Here is a 19320-nt window from a genome sequence, read left to right on the forward strand (position 1 = left end):
TGCCTGCAGCCCCCCAGCACCCAGTGATGAACCAAGGAGGACCAGCCCCAGCAACCTGGACCCGAGCGTCGGTGCCCAAGATGGAGGAGGGAGATGACGTCGAGCAGTACATGACCACGTTCGAGAGGCTCGCTGCTGCATACCGGTGGCCCCCTGCTGACTGGGCCACGTTCCTGGTGCCCTACCTGACGGGCAAGGCGAGAGCCGCATACGTGGCTATGGATCCTGCAGACGCCAGAGACTACTTGAAAGTGAAAGACGCCATCCTGGCCAAGTTTGAGATAAACTGCGAGGTCTACCGTCAGAGGTTCCGGGACCCTCGCATCCAGCCTGGCGACACGCCACGAGAGTTCTACAATCGGATCAAAGACCTCTACACCAAATGGATGAAGCCCACAGAGAAGACTGTGGAGGAGATCGGAGAGACTCTGATTCTGGAGCAGTTCCTGCGTTCGCTGGCTCCTGATGTGCGCGTGTGGGTCAAGGAGCATGATCCACAGACCGGACAACGAGCAGCAGAACTGGTGGACTCCTTCCTCGCCGCCCGGCGTGGACCGAAGGACTTCCGTTACCAGGGCTTCAGCCAACCTGCGGAGAGGGGTAAGTCTGCGGGCTATGGTGCGGGAGTGGGTCCTAGGGGTGGGGATCAGCGTAGGGGTCAAAGTAGTCGCACACCTCCACACACACCCAGAGCATCTCCACATGGACAACCTGCATCCACTCAGTCCGCACCCACAAGTACTGAGCCGTTATGTCACCATTGTAGCAGGCCCGGACATTTCATACGTAACTGCCCTGACAAGCGACCAAGAAGTTTTGGTCCCAGTGCTCAGGTCACCACTACCAGTCTGCCAGAAGTCCAGAACAGAGTGCAGACTGTTGATGTTGCTGTTAATGGTAGAGCAGCTAGAGCCCTTTTAGATACCGGTAGCACCCAGACGCTGGTGCAACCCCACCTGGTTAATCAGCCAGGAATGCTGACAGGAGGATGCCTACGGGTGCGGTGTGTAAATGGCGACGAGCACCGATACCCTCTAGCTGAAATATGCCTGCGTGTACACGGCCACACATACACTCTCAAAGCCGGAGTAGTGAAGGGCCTCCATCATCCCATAGTGTTGGGCCAAGATGTTGCAATTTTGCCAGAGCTGGTGCAATCTACTTCACCCATAAGTATGGTTGTGACCAGATCTCAGGCTAAAAGAGTGGCAGATGGCGAGACAGAGAAGCAGAAGGTCTGTGAATTGTTCCCCTACTATGATGAAGAGATTGCGCCCCCCGACACAAACAGGCCACGCAAGGGCCGGCATCAGCGCCGGCGTGAAAAGCTGATTCACAGAGTTGAGTCCATGACGAGTGCAGAGCAGAATGTACCCCCCACTGCAGCTCCAGATGTTTGGGATGTGCCCCATGATTTGAAATTGCTACAAGAGCAGGACGAGACGCTCAAAGATCTTTTCAGTAAGGCCACTGAAATTGACGGTGTGAGCACAGGCCAGGCTAAATCCCTCTCTGGGGAGGACTATTTTGTTAAAGATGGGTTGCTCTACCACCAGCCAGAGGGTGGCAGCACTGAGCAGCTGGTTATCCCCACTAGCCTGAGACCTAATATTCTCAAGCTGGGTCATGACATCCCATGGGCAGGTCACCTGGGTAGTGTGAAGACCCTGCAGAGAATCTCTAACAGATTTTATTGGCCCGGCTTGTACACAGACGTTCACACACACTGCAAGACATGCCCCACTTGTCAGCTCACCAGCAAGCAGAGGGTTAAGCCATACCCACTTCAGCCTCTCCCTGTCATTGAAGTCCCCTTCACCAGGATAGCAATGGATATTGTCGGTCCCCTTGAGCGCACACAGACAGGTCACAAATACATCCTTGTAATCTGTGATTACGCTACACGCTATCCCGAAGCTTTTCCCCTCCGCAAAGTCACCGCCAGAACCATTGCCCCTGCCCTCCTACAGTTATTCTCAAGGGTAGGGATCCCACAGGAGATTTTAACTGACCAAGGCACAGCATTCTTGTCGAACACACTTAAGCAGGTCTACAGGTTGTTAGGGATACGGGGTATTAGGACCACTCCCTACCACCCGCAGACCGACGGGCTGGTGGAGAGGTACAACCAGACCCTCAAAAGCATGCTGCGAAAGTTCGTGGGTGCTAATGCCAAGGACTGGGATCGCTGGCTCCCTTACCTCATGTTTGCATACCGTGAGGTACCCCAAGCCTCAACCGGGTTCTCGCCATTTGAACTTTTGTATGGGAGGCAAGTGCGGGGCCCTCTGGATTTGCTGAGGGATGCCTGGGAGTCACCGAGCGCCACTACCACGAACATCCTCACCTATGTGATCGCCATGAGGGAAAAGATGGAGGAGATGGCGACCCTGGTGAGGGAGAACATGGAGAACGCTCAACAGACCCAGTCCAGCTGGTATGACAAGTCAGCCCGACAGCGCACGTTCCAGCCCGGCCAGAAAGTTCTCCTGCTCCTGCCAACAGAGGAGAACAAGCTGCTGGCCAAGTGGCAGGGGCCCTTCAGCATCAGCCGGAAGATGGGGCCAGCCACCTACGAGCTGGCCATGCCTGGGAGGAGGAAGCCACAGCGGGTGTTCCATATAAACCTGCTCAAAGAGTACCACGACAGGAAGCCGCCAGTGAGTGACCAGCTCATGGTGCAAGCCGTGAGGGAAGAGTATGACACCCCTGAGCAGTTTTTCCCCACTGACTGCATAGCAGGGGAACCAGACTTCTCCCATCTCACTGCAGAGCAACAGGAAGAGCTGCGGGCTATCATCCCAGAAGGCCTGTTCACCGGGCAGCCGGGGACTACTTCACTGGCTGAGCACCCGATCCACCTGAAAGAGACCACCCCGAAGCGGCAGCGAATGTACCGGGTTCCGGAGCGGTTACTGCCTGCTCTCCAGGAGGAGCTGCAGGTGATGCAGCGACTGGGCGTCATTGAGCGCTCGGACAGTGCCTGGAGTAGCCCCATTGTCCTGGTGGCGAAGAAGGATGGCACCATGAGGTTCTGTGTGGACTTCCGCCAAGTCAATGCCCAGACCCACTTTGACGCCTACCCCATGCCACGGCTCGAGGAGCTGGTGGAACGGGTGGGTGGGGCCCGGTTCATCACGACGTTGGACTTGAGCAAAGGGTACTGGCAGGTCCCACTGGCCAAGGAGGCCAGACTCTACACTGCCTTCCGATCACCCCGTGGGCTGTTCCAGTTCACAAAGATGCCTTTCGATCTCCAGGGAGCGCCAGCCACCTTCCAGCGGCTCATGGACCGTGTGCTGGAAGGGACTGGGGCCTTTGCTGGTGCTTACCTGGATGATATCGTGGTCCACAGCGCCACCTGGAGGGAGCACGTGGAACATCTAGCCGAGATCTTCAAACGCGTCCACGAGGCTGGGTTGACGATCCAGCCCAAGAAATGCACCATTGTTCAGCCCGAGGTGCGGTACCTGGGTCACATTGTGGGCCATGGTGTGATCCGCCCACAAACTGACAAGCTCGAGGCCATCCGCAACTGCCCGCGGCCTCAAACCAAGAAGGATGTGAGGTCCTTTTTGGGTCTTGCAGGGTGGTACAGGCGCTTTGTGCCTAACTTTGCCACCATGGCGGCGCCGCTCACTGACCTGACCAGGAAGTCTGGGTCAGCAAGGGTCAGGTGGGAGGAGCCGCACGAGAGAGCCTTCACAGAGTTGAAGGAGGCTCTGTGCAGCGATGCAGTTTTGAAGAGCCCTGACTTTGACAAGCCATGGACAGTCCAAACTGACGCCTCTGGGGTTGGGCTGGGGGCGGTCCTACTCCAGGGGGAAGGCGACCAACAGCGGCCAGTCGCCTACATTAGCCGCAAACTGTTCCCACGAGAGACCCGATACTCAGCTGTCGAGCTGGAATGTCTCGCGGTGAAGTGGGCCTTGGACACATTCCGTTACTACCTTCTAGGTAGAGACTTTCGGCTTGAAACAGACCATCGAGCACTGAAATGGTTAGGCCAGATGAAGGACACCAATGCAAGGGTAACAAGGTGGTTTTTAGCGCTGCAGCCCTTTAAGTTTGAGGTTGTTTACAGGCCAGGAAAGCACAACCTGGTTGCTGACTACCTGTCTCGCCACCCCTGTGTCGAGTCTCCAGAGGAGGGGGGAAATGTGGAAAAGTTGCCCTCCAGTTAAACTTTTCCCCAAATGCTCCCGACGTTGTCCCTACACATAACTGACAAACATTTCCCGACACACACGCACACACCTGCACACGGCACTTGGCAAGTTCATTACACGCGATACCGGTTTAGCGCGTTCTGAACACATTCATATTTCACCATCACATAGCGTCACACATATTTCTGTACTCACCAGTCTTCATCCACAACATCTCCGCAAGCCGCGAGGTACCCGCTGGTTTTGCTCCACCAAACATTTCCACCACACGCACCAGTATTCCCACGCCATAGCATCTACACTGACTGCATTCACTTCCTTGTTGTGTGTCCCGCCATCAATGGTCCCCCGAGAAAACCCGAACTGTCAAAGTTGCAATCTTTTTGTATTTTTTTTTTGTTTTGATGGCGTGTCTGTAATGGTGGTTAGGGTTTTGAACTGGTTTTAGGGAAAGAGAAAATATATATATATATTTTTATAGCGTAAAATAAGGGTAAAATTGTTAGGATCAAGGCAAGTTTATTTTTGTTATGATTAATGTCTTTATTTTGTTAATTGTTTGTGCACTACTCTCCCACCATTTTGAGTGACGTTTCTAATGGGTAGGCCCATAAAAAGGCTGAGCTTCTGTCATTCGAGAGAGAGTGGCATAGGGAGAGCAGCTTGCTGTGAGGCTGAGTCTAGTCTGGTTTGGTTTGTGAACATTTAACTCTTTGAATCCCTATTAGTTTTGTATTGGTTATTTTGTTTAGTTAAGTCTTTAAGTTTGAGCAACCCTCGTGTTGATTTTTGTTTGTAGCCTTTTTTTTTCAAAGTTTTTGTTTATCACTTTTGAACACTGTAAATAAACCAGCACTCTTAGCACAAAGTTTGCACTTGTCTGTGGTTCGTCAATGTCTTCATGTACCTTGGTTGCCTGAAAGAGCGCGCATCCCCTTTGTGAGTTTGGACCGTGAGGTCTCATTCTTCACAGTCTGTGTGTGTGTGTGCATGTGTGTGTGTGTGTGTGTGTGTGTGTGTGTCGGCAGGCTGAGTGGGTGGACAGCAAGGGACCGGAGAACAGAATGTCCAGGTGAGGGGATGTCTGGTGTGGAACTTCATGATGTTCCAGAACACACACAGAATCGCCCACACATCACACGCTATACAACACCACAATACACACACACACACACATCACACGCTACACAACACCACAATACACACACACACACACACACACACACACACATATCACACGCTACACAACACCACAATACATACATACACACCACACACACACACACACACACACACACACATCACACGCTACACAACACACACACACACACACACACACACACATCACACGCTACACAACACCACAATACACACACACACACACCACACACACACACACACACACACACACACACACACACTCATCACATGCTACACTATACACAACACCACAATACCACACACACACACACACACACATCACACGCTACACAACACCACAATACGCACAAACACACACACATCACACGCTACACAACACCACAATACATACACACACACACACACACACACACACACATCACACACTACACATTACACGCTACACTATACACAACATCACAATACACACACACACATCACACGCTACACTATACACAACACCACAATACACACACACACACACACACACATCCCACGCTGCACTAAACACTACAGCACAATACACACACACACACAGACATCACGCACAACACTATACACAACATCACAACACACACACACACACACACACACACACACAACACTATACACAACACCACAATACACAAACACACACATCACACGCAACACTACTACGCAACACCACAATACACACACACACACACACACACACACACATCACACGCTACAATAGACACAAAAGCACAATACACACACATCTACTACACAACACCACAATACACACATCACACACTACACTATACACAACACCATAATACACACACACACACATCACACACTACACTATACACAACACCACAATACACACACACACACACACATCACACGCTACACTATATACAACACCACAATACACACACATCCAATACTACACAATACCACACTACAATACCCACACAACACACCACCCCCACATAGACAATAAACAGCACAATACACACCACACACTATACACAAAACCACAATACACACACACACCACACACATCACACACCAACACTACACACAGCAGAACAATACACACATGGCCACCACAATACACATGCATTCCCACATAGCACTGTACACAAAAGCATACTCACTACACACACAACACACCGGCTCTATTCAAACATCAGCACAGTCACACACACACAGTCCTCGCAACACTACACACATCCACAAACACACATTTCGCATGCAATACACACCACCCCTGACACATCAGCACAATACACACACACACACACACACACACACACACACACACCATACACACACATTCCTCGCAACAGTATACACACCTCCACAAACACACACACATTGCACGCAATACACCACCCCTGTACACATCAGCACAATACACACACGTTGCGCGCAATACAACACACCGGTGGTTGTCCAAGTGTGGGGCGGTCCCCACTAGAGGGGAATAGAGACATGGCAGATGGGGCGTGATGAACAGGAGGACATTTGTTTTCTTTATTAATGTCTTTCTTTTCTGACAAGGAATATCATAGATTCAAAACAAAATAGCCACACACAAACATAGGAGTCATAAACAGACCGATATATGAATTAGAATTAAATCTGATCCGGAATGCGCAAAAAATATTTTAACATTCCGTTTTGCCGGGTTGATAGGGTCAGGCAGGGCTTGAAAATTCCCCACCTCCAAAGTGGGGAATGACAGAAAATGACACACAATACTATACACACAAACACAATACACACACACGCACACACACACACACACACACACATACACACACACACACACACACACACACACAGCAGGAACAGCACAATACATACACATTGCATGCAACACTATACAGCATAATACACACACATCACATACAACTAGGGTTGCCAACTGCTCCGTAAAATATGGAATCTTCCCGTATTTGCAAGGAAAAAGATGTGTTCCGTATTGAACTGATACGGAACGCATTCTGTTCCATATTATTGAGAATCAACTCGTGCAAATCCACGACAGATCAGTATAATAAGTTAGACTATGAATGAAGAATGCACGATTCGTATGTGATAAATGGAAACTTTGCTGCTGACATTTATCCCTCTCGGTTTGTCTGTCATCACTATCCCAACAGAGAACACACTTTTCATTTGAGCCACTGTGAGTCACGTAGGCCTATAGCACGCTGATAGTAGCGTGAGATCACATGTCTGGCTCAGAGTTTTACAGTGCATTTGTGCAAGATAGACAACTAAGCTACTCGCTGCTGAGACAGAACAAAGCCAGAGATAATATAAGGGTATAAGGATCAATTCAGAGCTAGTAAATTCAGAGCTTCTGAGGCAGTTTGTGATATTTTTCTGTGATATCTCTGCCAGTTCAGTTTTATACATTTCAGAGTTGCTTGGTTTGAGTAGAATATATAGCTGTTGGGTTATTCTGTAGTATCATACATAAGGCTACAAACAGTTATTTATTTATTAAGTGTTTTTGCATCAAAAATGACTCTTGTTTGTGCCGGATAGAAAATGAGTAGACTAATATGAGCTCAGGAGGCGTCATTGCAAGACTGTGAGGATGAGCGCTCATTTGACCTGTGCACCGTGCACTCGTTTTACTCAAATATGATCTCATTTTACTAGATTGTGCATAGAATGTAGTATATTATGCGCTCGTTTTAGTAAAGTGCACTCATTTTAGTGCACTCATTTGACACGGTTTAGTAAACGGGCCGACAATTTTGTAAAATGATGCACTATTTAGTAAAACATTTTTTATATACATCTTGAAATGCACACAGACACACACACACACATAGCTTATATTAATACCCCCCCGCCCCGCCCCCCAAGTGTAAGCCGGTGTACTGAAGTGTACCGATACTGTAACATCACACACACCCGCACAACACACACATCACACACAAATTACAACACACACATCACACACCCGCACATCACACACATCACACACACACACACCTGCACAACACACACATCACACACAAATTACACTATACACAACAAAATTATATACACATACACGCAACACACTCCCCCACTATACACAGCAGAACAACTGACACACTCGCTGAACACACATCGCACACAATGTACAGAACCATAAGCAATACACACACGCACAGACACCATACACAATACACACACCACCGCTATATAAAACAGCACAGTATAACACACACACCATACACAATACACACACCAACACTATATACAGTAAAACAGCACAGTTTAGACACACACACCACATACAATACACAATACACACACCACCGCTATATAAAACAGCACACTATACACACACACACACACACACACACACACACACACACACACACACACACACACACACACACACACACAATACACACACACACACACAATACACACACCACCGCTATATAAAACAAACAGTATATCCACATTGGAGCAGTCGTGGCCTACTGATTAGGGCTTTTGGCTTGGAACTGAAGGGTTGCCGGTTCGAACCCCGACCAGTGGGCCGCGGCTGAATTGCCCTTGAGCAAGGCACCTAACCCCTCACTGCTCCCCGAGCGCCGCTGTTGTTGCAGGCAGCTCACTGCGTCGGGATTAGTGTGGGCTTCACCTCACTGTGTGTACACTGTGTGTTCACTAATTCACGGATGGGATAAATGCAGTGACCAAATTCCTTGTATACGCCAGTATACCTGGCCTATAAACCTGATTTACATTACACACACACACACACACACACACACACACCACCACTATATAAAACAGCACAGCCTATCCACCAGGGCTCCGAACCGGTTCAAGGAACGAAAACGAAAACCGAAAACGAACGGAATTTTACGGAATTTTACGAGGAGCGGAAACGGAAACGAAAACAAAATGGTCTTCAACTGTTCCGGAACAGAAACGTTATTCTGAAATCCACAAAACCGGTTAATAACGTTTTTTTTTTTTTCGTTCTCTATATAACAGCCTAATAATTTGATTTCTGCAGTTTAAAAAAAAATAAATGGACCTTTGGTCCAAATGTGTATATTTTGTCTTGCTGTTGAAATGTAACCTATCCGTCTGCCACTTCGGATCTTAGGCCAGCTCGTAGCGTAGGCTACTGAAACTGATTTGGAAATTGTTTGTAGCCTATGCGTAATAGCCTATTTTGCCTGTCCACGCCTTGTCGTTTAAAAAGTCAGGATTTGAAATGTTTGCGCAATTATAGCCTATTCTGTGTAGAAGAGTTAAACGGGAAATTTGAGATAGGCCTTGTCAGCAACAGACAGGTTCGTTTATAAACAGGGTTGGAATCATAGCAAGCCTTTGAAGATCTCCATATGGATAAAACTTAGGCTACAACCAGGTAAGGAGTTTAGCACGTATCCAGAAATATTTTTGATAAGAAATTATTTATAGGCATAGGTTAGGCCTACAGTAAGTCTGTAGGCTATGGGATGGATAGCCCATCTGAATGTTTTTGGATGCCGCCTGTGATTTATTATTTTTGGGCATAGCTACGGTATAGGCTAAATCAAGGGGAAATAATGAGTACGTCTATTCTAAGGTAAAGTCCACAAAAATAGACCTGATAGGCCCTCACTTGCTATACTGTAATACACACATCACTTGCTATACTGTAATACACACATCACTTCCTATAATACACACATCACTTGCTATACTGTAACACATCACTTGCTATACTGTAATACACACATCACTTGCTATAATACACACATCACTTGCTATACTGTAATACACACATCACTTGCTATAATACACACATCACTTGCTATACTGTAATACACACATCACTTGCTATACTGTAATACACACATCACTTCCTATAATACACACATAACGCCCAACATGCCATCAGTCTCAACTTTTTTTATGTGTGTGTGTGTGTGTGTGTGTTTGTGTGTGTGTGTGTGTGTGTGTCTGTGTGTCCATAAGTTGCGTAGAGTGTGTGTGTGTGTGTGTGTGTGTGTGTGTGTGTCTGTGTGTCCATGAGTTGCGTAGAGTGTGTGTGTGTGTGTGTGTGTGTGTGTGTGTGTGTGTGTCTGTGTGTGTCCATGAGATGCGTAGTTCACGAGTGGCAAGGCTTTTCTAAGTGTGAGAGAAACAAACGCATGTGCCTGGTACTCTGTGCATTTGAGTATGTGTGTGTGTGTGTCTGTGTGTGTGTTTGAGTGTGTGTGTGTGTGTGTGTGTGTGTGTGTGTGTGTGTGTGTGCGTGCGCGTGCGTGCGTGTGCGTGTGTGTGTGTCTAAGTGTGTCTAAATGTGAGAGAGACGAAAGCACTGCCTGTGACTCCAGCCGCCCCAAATAGAGTTTTCAGCCAGATGTCTTTATTGTGGTTGCACTCAAATTAGGTCTTTGAAACATAATTTGTCTTTAAAAGTTTGAAAAAGACTTCAAGGTTTTGTCTCTCATGAATAGATATTTGTGGTCTAATTTATGTACGTGCCTGTGTGTGTGTGTGTGTGTGTGTGTGTGTGTATTCGTGCAAGTGTGTTTGTGCATGTCTGTATGTGTGTGTGTGTGTGTCCAAGTGAACAAAAGTTGGTCTAGTTATTTATGGAGTGTTTTTCTGTACCAGGAGAGACTCCAGCTGGCATTGCCAACGCCAAACGTGTGACACGGGATGTTCCGAGAGAATAAAGCCGTCATACGCACACGCGCACACACACACACACACGCACACATACGCACACACACACACACAGACACACACACACACACACACACTCATACCCACACTAGTCTGTGCCACCATACACTCGCTAGTTCGTTTTCCCCGCATGCCAAGATACCCATGCCAGTCTAGTGGTGCCCAGCCTAGTGTCTAAGTGAAGCCATTCTTCCCATGCCAGTGGTGTGCCCGCCTGCTGCTTGCATACCCACACCAATCTCACGCCAGTCTCACGCCAGTGACACTGAACACTCGACTCACTCCAGTACATATGTCATGTAGACTTCACCCGGGTCCTCTTCATGATATTCTACTGATCACAACTTACAGTTTCTTACAAACTTCTTTTCAATTTCTGACAAATGTGTAGCGTATCAAAACTAATCAAAAACAATTTTACTATAAAAAAAAATCACAAATAATACATGTTTTTTTGCCTAATTTGGTGTTCAAAAGATCAATCCAACGACTATTTCATCTTCAATAGTATCACGTTCGTCTTGCCACTGACAGTAATTCCCAGTCATGCAGTAATACGAACATAAAGCACATTCTTATGTTATCCTAATCAAATGAATATATTGTGTGTTTTTTTAGAATGTGATATAAATTTAAACGGCTCCAATGTGTAGCATACACAACACACTACGTAATGTAATAATACCACAATGATTATTTAAATACTGGGCAAAACCATTTGGTGATCTAATACTACATAACACACACACACACACACACACACACACACACACACACACCGGTTGGGGAGCAGACGGAGGAGGAAGTCACACCATTTCCATGAAACTTCCCAAAATCATACGGACAACAAACTCTCAAGTAAAGTCCACCCCTCCCCCCCTTTGTTCTTCTAGATATTAAAAACACCCAAACATTACTCAACTGATTTCTGCTTCATTGCGCCTTATGACGGACGTGTACATAAATGAGTAAGTATTGGTAACACCACCTGTTCTCACGGCTTGTTTTGCGCTGCACGGTGACCGTACGCTGCGGAATCAAATCGCATCAATTTCAGAAACAAATTCAATTTTTAAAGATTGTTTTTTTAAAGAGGAGTAATAACTGTGACATGTGCCCTGTGTGTTAGAACCTTCTAGAAGACCTTCAGCGGGCCTGTCGGAGGTCTGTGTTCATAGAACCTTCTAGAAGGCCCCGCAGTGGTCCGTCGTGTGGTTTGTGCTCTCTCTCTCCCCCTCTCTCTCTCTCCCTCTCTCTGTCTCTCCCTCTCCCTCTCTCTCTCTCTCTAATCAACGCTGCCCCTCATCACCGCAACGCTGCGCGTGACGTACGGCCGCCTGTCGGACTGGATCGCCCGTCTGGCCTGCCGCAGCATGGCCATGCCCTGCTACCCTGCCGTTGCCGCGGCTACCCTTCCCCTTTGATGGGCACCAGCGTCTGCCGGAGAAAATTGGATTTGAGGAATCAGGGCTGCGGTGGGCTCCAGGAGAACCTCGGAGTGCCCGCCATGAGGAGGCTTTAAAGAGCCCGCCTGCCTGGCACCAACGGGCAGAAACAGCACCGGCACACACACACACACACACACACGGGTAGAAACGACATCAGCGGGTATAAACGGCACATTGGGAGGGAAGCAGAGGGCCTTAATTGGCACCGTCGCGTTCGAACCCTTTAGTGAGTGGCAGTGTGCGTGTGCGTGTGTGTGTGTGTGTGTGTGTGTGTGAGGGGGGGGGGGGGAGAGGCGTGTGGGGGTGTTCCGGCTGGTGTGACAGTCTGGGGCCACCTCACCTCTGCCACCTCAGCAGTCTGAGGAGCTTAAAGTGGCCGCAGTCACGAACACACACAGACACACACACACAAACAGACAAACACACACACACACACATACACACACACACAGTCGTGCACACACACGCTCATGTACACACACACACACACACACACAGACACTGCCACAGTGAGAGCACTGATACCACCACATTGATACCAGTGATAGCAGCTGCCGCCATATTCCGCGTATATCTGCCTGTGAGAGTGTGGGTGTGTGTGCGTGCCTGTGCGTGCGTGTGTGTGCATGGTGCGTGTGTGAGGGGTACGTTAATAATCCTTTACAGGGTGTCACATGCTGCGTGTGTGTGTGTGTGTGTGTGTGTGTGTGTGTGTGTGTGTGTGTCCACGTGTCTCAGTGAAATGCACTCTGCTCTGCTCTACCTGTCACACGGGCCGCCTGAGAAGTTCCCAAGCATTTTACCATGCATGTGTGGGTGTGTGTGTGTGTGTGTGTGCGTGCACGTGACTGTATGTGTGTGTGTGTGTGCGCGCGACTGTGTGTGTGTGTGTGTGTGCGTGCGACTGTATGTGTGTGTGCGCGACTGTGGTTGTGTGTGTGTGTGCGCCGACTGTGTGTGTGTGTGCGCACGACTGTATGTGTGTGTATGTGTGTGTGTGTGTATGTGTGTTTAACGGCCACCTTTAATATCAAAGGACCACAGCTGCTCCAGGACCCGCTCCCTCTCTGCTCATTAATGCCGGCCTGTGTGTGTGTGTGTGTGTGTGTGTGTGTGTGTGTGTGTGTGTGTGTGTGTGTGTGTGTTTAGCGGTATCAAGAGCAGGTGGGACACAACGCAGTAGAGTGTCACCTGGGGGCTATTAATGCCCTGAAGGAAAAATGTCAAATTACACCTCTGAGGACTGGGGGGCAAGAGAAAGAGCTGTAGAAACAGAGAGAGAGAGAGAGAGGTAAAGAGAGAGAGAGAGAGAGAGAGAGAGAGAGAGAGAGATAGAGGGGCATGAAGAGAGAGAGAGAAAAAAAGAGAGAGAGATGGGGGGTATAAAGAGAAAGAGAGGTAGAACAAGAGAGAGGGGGATATAAAGAGAAAGAGAGGGAGATATTAAGAGAAAGCGAGGAATAAAGAGAGAGAGGGGGATATAAAGAGAAAGAGAGAGAGGGGTGATATAGAGAGAAAGAGAGGTAGAAAGAGAGAGGGGGGATATAAAGAGAAAGAGAGGTGTAAAGAGAGAGAGGGGGATATAAAGAGAAAGAGAAGTGGAAAGAGAGAGGGGGATATAAAGAGAAAGAGAGGTGTAAAGAGAGAGAGGGGGATATAAAGAGAAAGAGAGAGAGGGGTGATATAAAGAGAAAGAGAGGTAGAAAGAGAGAGGGGGATATAAAGAGAAAGAGAGGTAGAAAGAGAGAGAGAGGGATATAAAGAGAAAGAGAGGAAGAAAGAGAGAGAGGGGGATATAAAGAGAAAGAGAAGTGGAAAGAGAGAAAGGGGGATATAAAGAGAGAGAGAGGTAGAAAGAGAGAGGGGGATATAAAGAGAAAGAGAGGTAGAAAGAGAGAGAGGGGGATATAAAGAGAAAGAGAGGAAGAAAGAGAGAGGGGGATATAAAGAGAAAGAGAGGTGTAAAGAGAGAAAGGGGGATATAAAGAGAGAGAGAGGAAGAAAGAGAGAGAGGGGGATATAAAGAGAGAGAGAGGTCCGTGTCCCGTAGTGAGTGAGTGAGTGATGTGTGTCAGGGTTCTTCTGGGCTTTGGGGAGCTCATGTGGGGAACCAGGAAGACCATCGCCACTCACAGGCACTTCCTGTCTGACCATGTGTGCTCATACACACACACACCCAGGGAGCAACGTTACGACGGTTAAACAACAACCTCAGCACTCACACACACCCAGAGAGCGACGTTACAACCATTTAACAACACATACACACACACCCACACCCACACCCACACACACACACACACAAAGAAAGATCGACATTGCAACAATTAAACAAGACGATGAGCATCATCAAACAGTCTGAAGATGTGCTCTCAACACACACAGATTGACATTATAGCGTTCAGCGCTCATTGTGAAGATGTGCTCTCAACACACACAGATTGACATTATAGCATTCAGCGCTCATTTTGAAGATGCGCTCTGAACACATAATCTCTGTGCTGACACACATAGATCAACACTACAGCCCTCAGCAATCACTCTGAACCTCTCAACACACATCCTCACTCAGGAGGTTTTTACCAGAACGACAATTACAGAAAACATCAATTCATGTCAGTTCCATTTTGATTAATTATATATTGCGATTTACAATTTACAAAGGTCTCAGTCTTCATTACAGGTCCTCAATCATTATAGAGTCTAACTGGATAAATATAATTCTTAAACCGAGACTGACACTGAAAACAAAAAGTATTATATTTGGAATTTGTAAAGGTCAGATTAACTTGCTAAATTTGGACTAAATTATTTTAGATTGCGTGCGATTGTTAGCCAGTTACAGTGTCGTTAGATCATTAGATAATTATATAATTAGATTTGGTTATTACCCATTGAGGGAATGATTTCCCATCGGAGTGGATGACGTTGACAATTACAACAGATTTGTTTGTACATGTAATACTGAAAGGTCAATTATTTTGTTAACATAAGAAGATAGCAATACAGTTATGTTATCGTGAGTTTTAATCAGTAAACACATCACTGTGAGACTCCAGCAAACTGCTTAAGTGCTAAACCTGAACAAAAGCAGAGGAGATTTGAATCCATTTAAAGCCTCATTCATGGTGGACAAACTTGTGAAAGCATGAAACGTACGAGAACAACTCCCCACCGTTAAAGCTATGGCAGATGAATCACCAAATCTGAGGAGCGCCCTTATTTTATGCCAGTTAGCTGTTATTCATTTCAGTCACGCCAGTAAATACTTATTCATTTCCCTGACACTTTTATCCAGCTTTTATAATAGTTAAATATAATGCAAAGTCATAATATAATATAATATAATATAATATAATATAATATAATATATAATGTGGTATTATAGTACTAATGGTATTATTACACAACTTGCATATTATATTTAATTTGATCTATTTTAACTTTAATTATTTGGCATACAATTGAAAGTATAACGAATCGCATATTTCCAGTGCAGTCGTCAACAAAAGAATAACTTGAGCAGCGTTGTAGATATTTCACTGTAACTGAGGACTGATTAATGTAGCATTTACAGTGAGAGCGCAGATCGGTCCCAGAATCCTCCATCTGCTAAGAGTGTTAGTGCCCCGCTAACGTCAGCCGCAGAAAATCAACTCTTTCAGCCTGTCACACGCATATCTGCTCTCCACACAAGCAGCTTTTTAACACACTTTTTACAGATGCTAAAATATGTTTACATGTCTTTGTATTTATTATATTCGTAAAATGACATATTTATTATGTTTTTACACTTTAATATCTAACTTGGAACGTCCGTTAATTTCGAAACTGTCTGATTCCCGTGTGATTGTTGTTTTGGTCGGAGGGGTAAATTGGGTTTATTTTGGGTTGTGTGGCGGAGGGCACCTCCCCTCTCCACTCTCCCTCTCCAGGCTGTGGAGAACGGGGGAGAACAAAGGCCAGAGGGGGAAGAGAGGAGAGACAAATAAAAAAAAAGAAAATAAAAAAGGGGAATAAAACAGAGCGGCACAAATGAACTCTTTCCCAGAGGCCGATCAAATGAACCGCTGCAAACACGACAGAAGTACACTGGTAAGTAAAGACGGAGATCAGATGGAGCTCCAAACAAGTCCTGCAAAACTGTTTGCCACGCAACTACTTATTTAATACCAGCAAAAAATCAATCAAACTATTCAACGCTCATTTTATAACCAGCAGGAAATCAAACTAGTAAATACTAATTTAATAACAACTGGAATTGTGTCCAACTTTAGGGACGTGCTCTGGTTGAGTCACTTGTATGGGAAGAGCCCATGTGATGTAGCAGTTTTGGATATGTATTTTCAGTTTATAGTTAGTTAGTAAAAAATATGATTACCCAAATGACCCAAAGGAAAGTGGACTTTTCTGATCACTTTGCTAGAACTTTCAAGTTCTTTGCGTAACGTTTTATATCATTTCAACACACTAACTCAAACTCAGACGGAAACCACACCTGAACACAAGCTCAAAAACATAAAGGTGTGAAATTCTCCACACACTCAGAGACAGAGTTATGTGTAAGGTGTGTATGTAAGGTCAGTGTCTGTGTGTGTGTGTGTGTGTGTGTGTGTGTGTGTGTGCCTCCACTCCTCACCTGAGCTGTCACTTTTCCCTTTACTGTTCCTCCTGTCCGTTTCCGCCGGCGACAGTGTCTGCCGACCGTAATCCCCTGACACACACGCGGGGCCGGACGCCTCGCCGGACCCCAGAGCGGGGTTGGGGGGGCACAGACCCCCCCCACCCCCGCTGCCCCCCGCCCCGCACAGCTCGGCGGCGCCGGCCTGGTCAGGGTGGGGGACGCAGAGGCCGTGCCGTCCGGCGCCGGGCGGGCCCATCGGGGTCAGGTGCCATGCTGGGGGGGGCTGGTGCTGCGCGTGGTGGTGGGGGTGCTGCTGCTGCTGGGGGGGCGGCTGGTGGGAGGGGTGCGAGCGGTGGGGTCCGCCCGGCCCGAACGCTGCCGCTTCGTCCCCGGAGTAGCCGCACGGGGGGTCGGCGTAGGAGACGACGTGCTCGGAGCGGCCGTGCAGGCCGAGAGGAGACGGAGCGAAGGCCGAGTGCAGCGTCGGTGCGGGAGCGTGGGGACTCCGCAGACAGCCGAACAGAGAGTGATCCATCCACCGCGGAGGATCCGGGCGGAAAGCCACACACGGAGCCGCGGACAGACCAAGCCGAGAACCGGCGCAGGAGAACGTCACAGGAGAACGTCCCCCGAAACACACGGAAGATGCAGAAGTCAAACTTTCCTCCGGCAGAAAAAAAATCTCACTGAGACGCTGAAGTACAATAACAAGATGGAGAGCACTGGAGGCATACACCCCCGACACTCACACACACACACTCTCGCTCACTCACACACACTCGCACTGCCTCACGTGAACTCCCAGTAAAAACACACTCCGCAGTCGCGCTCCGCTGCTCTGCTCTCCGCGCCTCGGTGTGTGTGTGCTGCTCTCCACGGCCGAGGGCTGAGTGTCGCCACGGCGATGAAAAGTAGGGCCTCGCGTAATCCTGAGCATGCGGCACTGCTGGCAGACTGAACCACACTTACACACACACACAGACACGCCGTGTGTGTCTCAGAGGAGAAGCTTGGGTGACGCGCGCAGCTCTCTTTCTCTCTCACACACACACACACATGTGCGCACACACACACACACACGCACGCAGGCAGATTCAGTAGTGAAGAGAGAAGGTGTTTCCACTGAACTGCTGAGAAAGAGAGAGAGAGGGGGGAGGAGAGAGAGAGAGGGGGATGTTATATATAGGGCGTAACGTGAGAGGGAGAGAGAGAGAGAGAGAGAGGGAGAGAAGGAAAGCAGGAAAGAGGAAGAGTGAGAGAGCAGGGAGAGAGAGAGGAAAAGAGAGGGGGGGGGAAGAGAGAGAGAGGAAGAGAGAGCGAGAGAGAAAGAGAGAGAAAGAGAGAGGAAGAAAGAGAGGAAGAGATTGGAAGAGAGGAAGAGAGAGAGGGGGGAAGAGAGAGAGAGGAAGAGAGAGCGAGAGAGAAAGAGAGAGGAAGAGAGAGGATGAGAGAGAGAAAGAGAGAGGAAGAGATTGGAAGAGAGGAAGAGAGAGAGGGGGAAAGAGAGAGAGAGAAAGAGAGAGAGAGAGAGAGAGCGGGAGGCTTGGTGGCCAGCCCTGCTCTACTGACCACATGCCCCCCTTTCCTCTCTGCGCTGCTCGCTGACCGCTCCAGTGCCCGTCTGCCATGTGCATTTATTTTGGAGCTGCCCCCACCCCCCCAAACCCTTCTGCCCCTGCAAGACTGGGGTCGCGCCAGCATCAGGGTCTAGGGGAGTGTGTATGTGTGTGTGTGTGTGTACAGTTGAGAAAGATGGGAAGTGTGTGTGCAACAGTGTTGTTATAAAAGAAAGATTGCACACCGTGTGTCTCAGGTGTGTGGAGAAACTTATATTTATTTATATGTGTGTGTGTGTGTGTGCGTGCGTGCGTGTGTTTGTGTTGAATATTTGGTGTTTGTATGTGTGTGTGTGTGTGTGTGTGTGCGTATGTATGATTGTGTGTGTGTGTGTGTGTGTGTGCATATGTGTATGTATGATTGTGTGTGTGTGTGCGTGTGTGTGTGTGTGTGTGTGTGTTTACAGTCCTGCATGCCCTGCATGCTTGGAGTGTGAATTGATGATCAATATTATTCCAGCAAAGCTCACACGCCTTGTTGCCATCATAACCTTCTCCAGTTTCCTGGCTGCTTCATATACTGTAGCAGTACCAGGCACACTCACACACACTCTTCAAACACACACGTGTACCAAACACACTCA

General features: G+C 47.9%; 1 protein-coding gene across 1 annotated transcript in view; it reads right to left on the reverse strand.

Moving 5' to 3' along the window:
• Positions 1-18252, reverse strand: part of meox2b (mesenchyme homeobox 2b) — a 38790-nt gene extending 20538 nt beyond the window's left edge. Inside the window, exon 1 of the mRNA XM_042077542.1 lies at positions 17136-18252. Within this exon, the coding sequence (XP_041933476.1) occupies positions 17136-17655 (520 nt within the window). The 5' untranslated portion in view covers positions 17656-18252. The remainder of the gene's footprint in view (positions 1-17135) is intronic.
• Between the last annotated feature and the right edge of the window lie 1068 nt (positions 18253-19320).

This window comes from Alosa sapidissima, chromosome 21, assembly GCF_018492685.1.
Source record: "Alosa sapidissima isolate fAloSap1 chromosome 21, fAloSap1.pri, whole genome shotgun sequence".
In the NCBI taxonomy this organism is placed as follows: domain Eukaryota; kingdom Metazoa; phylum Chordata; class Actinopteri; order Clupeiformes; family Clupeidae; genus Alosa; species Alosa sapidissima.